The sequence below is a fragment of the Guyanagaster necrorhizus genome (assembly GCF_019112545.1).
Source record: "Guyanagaster necrorhizus MCA 3950 unplaced genomic scaffold BT62scaffold_22, whole genome shotgun sequence".
Lineage (NCBI taxonomy): Eukaryota > Fungi > Basidiomycota > Agaricomycetes > Agaricales > Physalacriaceae > Guyanagaster > Guyanagaster necrorhizus.
Window position 1 is genome coordinate 485,855 of NW_025064901.1, and position 1,870 is coordinate 487,724.

The 1,870-nt window shown below is 43.3% G+C and overlaps 1 protein-coding gene across 1 annotated transcript; it reads left to right on the forward strand.

The window, feature by feature from the left end:
• On the forward strand, window positions 1-822 carry BT62DRAFT_1078423 (uncharacterized protein; the record flags this gene model as incomplete). Its single annotated transcript, XM_043179387.1, has 1 exon — window positions 1-822. A coding segment is annotated over one exon (481 nt), but the record flags the coding sequence as incomplete, so codon positions are not given.
• Window positions 823-1,870: the final 1,048 nt, after the last annotated feature.

The window sequence follows — 1,870 nt, forward strand, 5'->3', positions numbered from 1 at the left end:
TGACTCCCCCCCACCTCTCACTCAAGCCACCCTCCCCGCAACTGCGACCCTCCGCTCCTCGTCTCCCGACCTCCAATACAACCTCCCTAATTCCTATTCATTCCGTTCTTCTTCTTACCACGAATATCCACAGACATACACCATCCCCGCCTCCTCCCGCCATTCCATCTCCCACATCTCTCCCCCGTCCCCAGACAGCGTCAGCTCCGGTCCATCTACCCCCGCGGCCCCCTACGTATACGATAACGAGTATCGTAATGGCTACGAGAGTCCTCCTCCCGTTCTCGCCCCCATCAACGTGACAAGGACCGGTCGTGAGTTGGGCTCTGCCATCGCTCTGAACGATAGCAGTATCGGTGTCGAGAGACATTACATCCATGAGCCCCAGCCATATTACCAACAAGCTCAGGAGGATCAGTCAGAGGTCAGCCTTGGTCATGGCGCCTGGAAAGGAAACCTCAAGGGAGGTTTGGTCCAATAGACGACGATGTCTTTATAAATGTACTAACTTATTTTCTTTTCTTCTTGTCGCATTCACTATCTTTTCGTGATACCATTATGCGTCTCTGCAGAGCTGTAATTTTACTGTTACTGTATATAGTTATCATCCACCATGCTTTTCACTGTCTGCCTCACTCAAGTAGTACTACTATCAATTGACCTAGGTTCGGAGCAGGCCCGCTTTGTACCATGCCGCAACCTTGTATGCAGACCTTGCTGCAAAGTCATACTGGCTGGTCAAACTCATAACTTCTGCTTTGATATCTATCTATCTATATCTATATAATAATAGAGGTCGACAATGATGACATAAGATAGCGGACTCTGACTTTTCGGCCATTGCCATAACCCGGCAAATTCCAGCTGAGTTTGAACTTCGCCATGCTGCTAATGATGCAGCTTCAAGCCTGAACTCTTTCTTTTTTACCCTCTGCTCTGATCCACTCCCCCCTCACAGTGCATCAGCTCAGGCAATAATTATGGCCCTTTTACATATAATAAGAATTTTTAGAATCTCTCACAGTACTGTCTATAAATCTTTGATTGAAGCTCTTTGTTTCTAATTTTTAATTTTCTCTACAGTTGTCTCTGTCTTTTTCTTGCAGCATATTGCTACCCATTCCACCTCTCCATACCCTGTGATGTGTATACCATTTCTATTTTTTAAAAATCAATGCTCCCCACTTTCTTTTAATAGATCTCTATCTACTCCTATTAGAGAGACTGATCATTTTGATTTTTCAGCTCTAATTACACTAGAGTAGAATTGTCATGTAGAATAGGAGCAGGATCATATTCAGCATCTTCAGATGACTTCTCCCTCTAATCATCATAGTTGATTATCACATTCTGATTCTGATCCTAATATTGGATTTCCATGCTTTAATATATCATCTGCAACTCATATTTCATCTCAGTTAGACTATCCACATGAACGTTTCATGCCTGTAGCACCAGCTCTTCCTGTCTTTCCATCAGAGGTAGACATTATAAACAATTATGTTGTTATGATTTTTCCTATTTTCTTTTCTTTTTTCCTTCAAGAATGATCTCTATCTTTGCTTAGTCAGGGTGCTTAGACCAGCACTTAGGACCATGGGAATGCTTAGCTTAGCAACCCAGTCAGTCACCCTCCTATCACATTGCTGTGCGCTGTGAAGGGAGAGACAATACCTCTTTTGTCTCCAACTTGCAGTGCAATGACCACAGCACAACAGCAAGACAACAGCTTTTGTGGAGAGCCTGGCAATAGCAGGGGTAACAGCTCTATGACAGACAATATCTTTTGTGAACATTTATTTATAGCATGATAACAGAACAGTATATAAGTAGTATAGCTCTCACTGTAATACCCCAGCTTTAAGCTAAA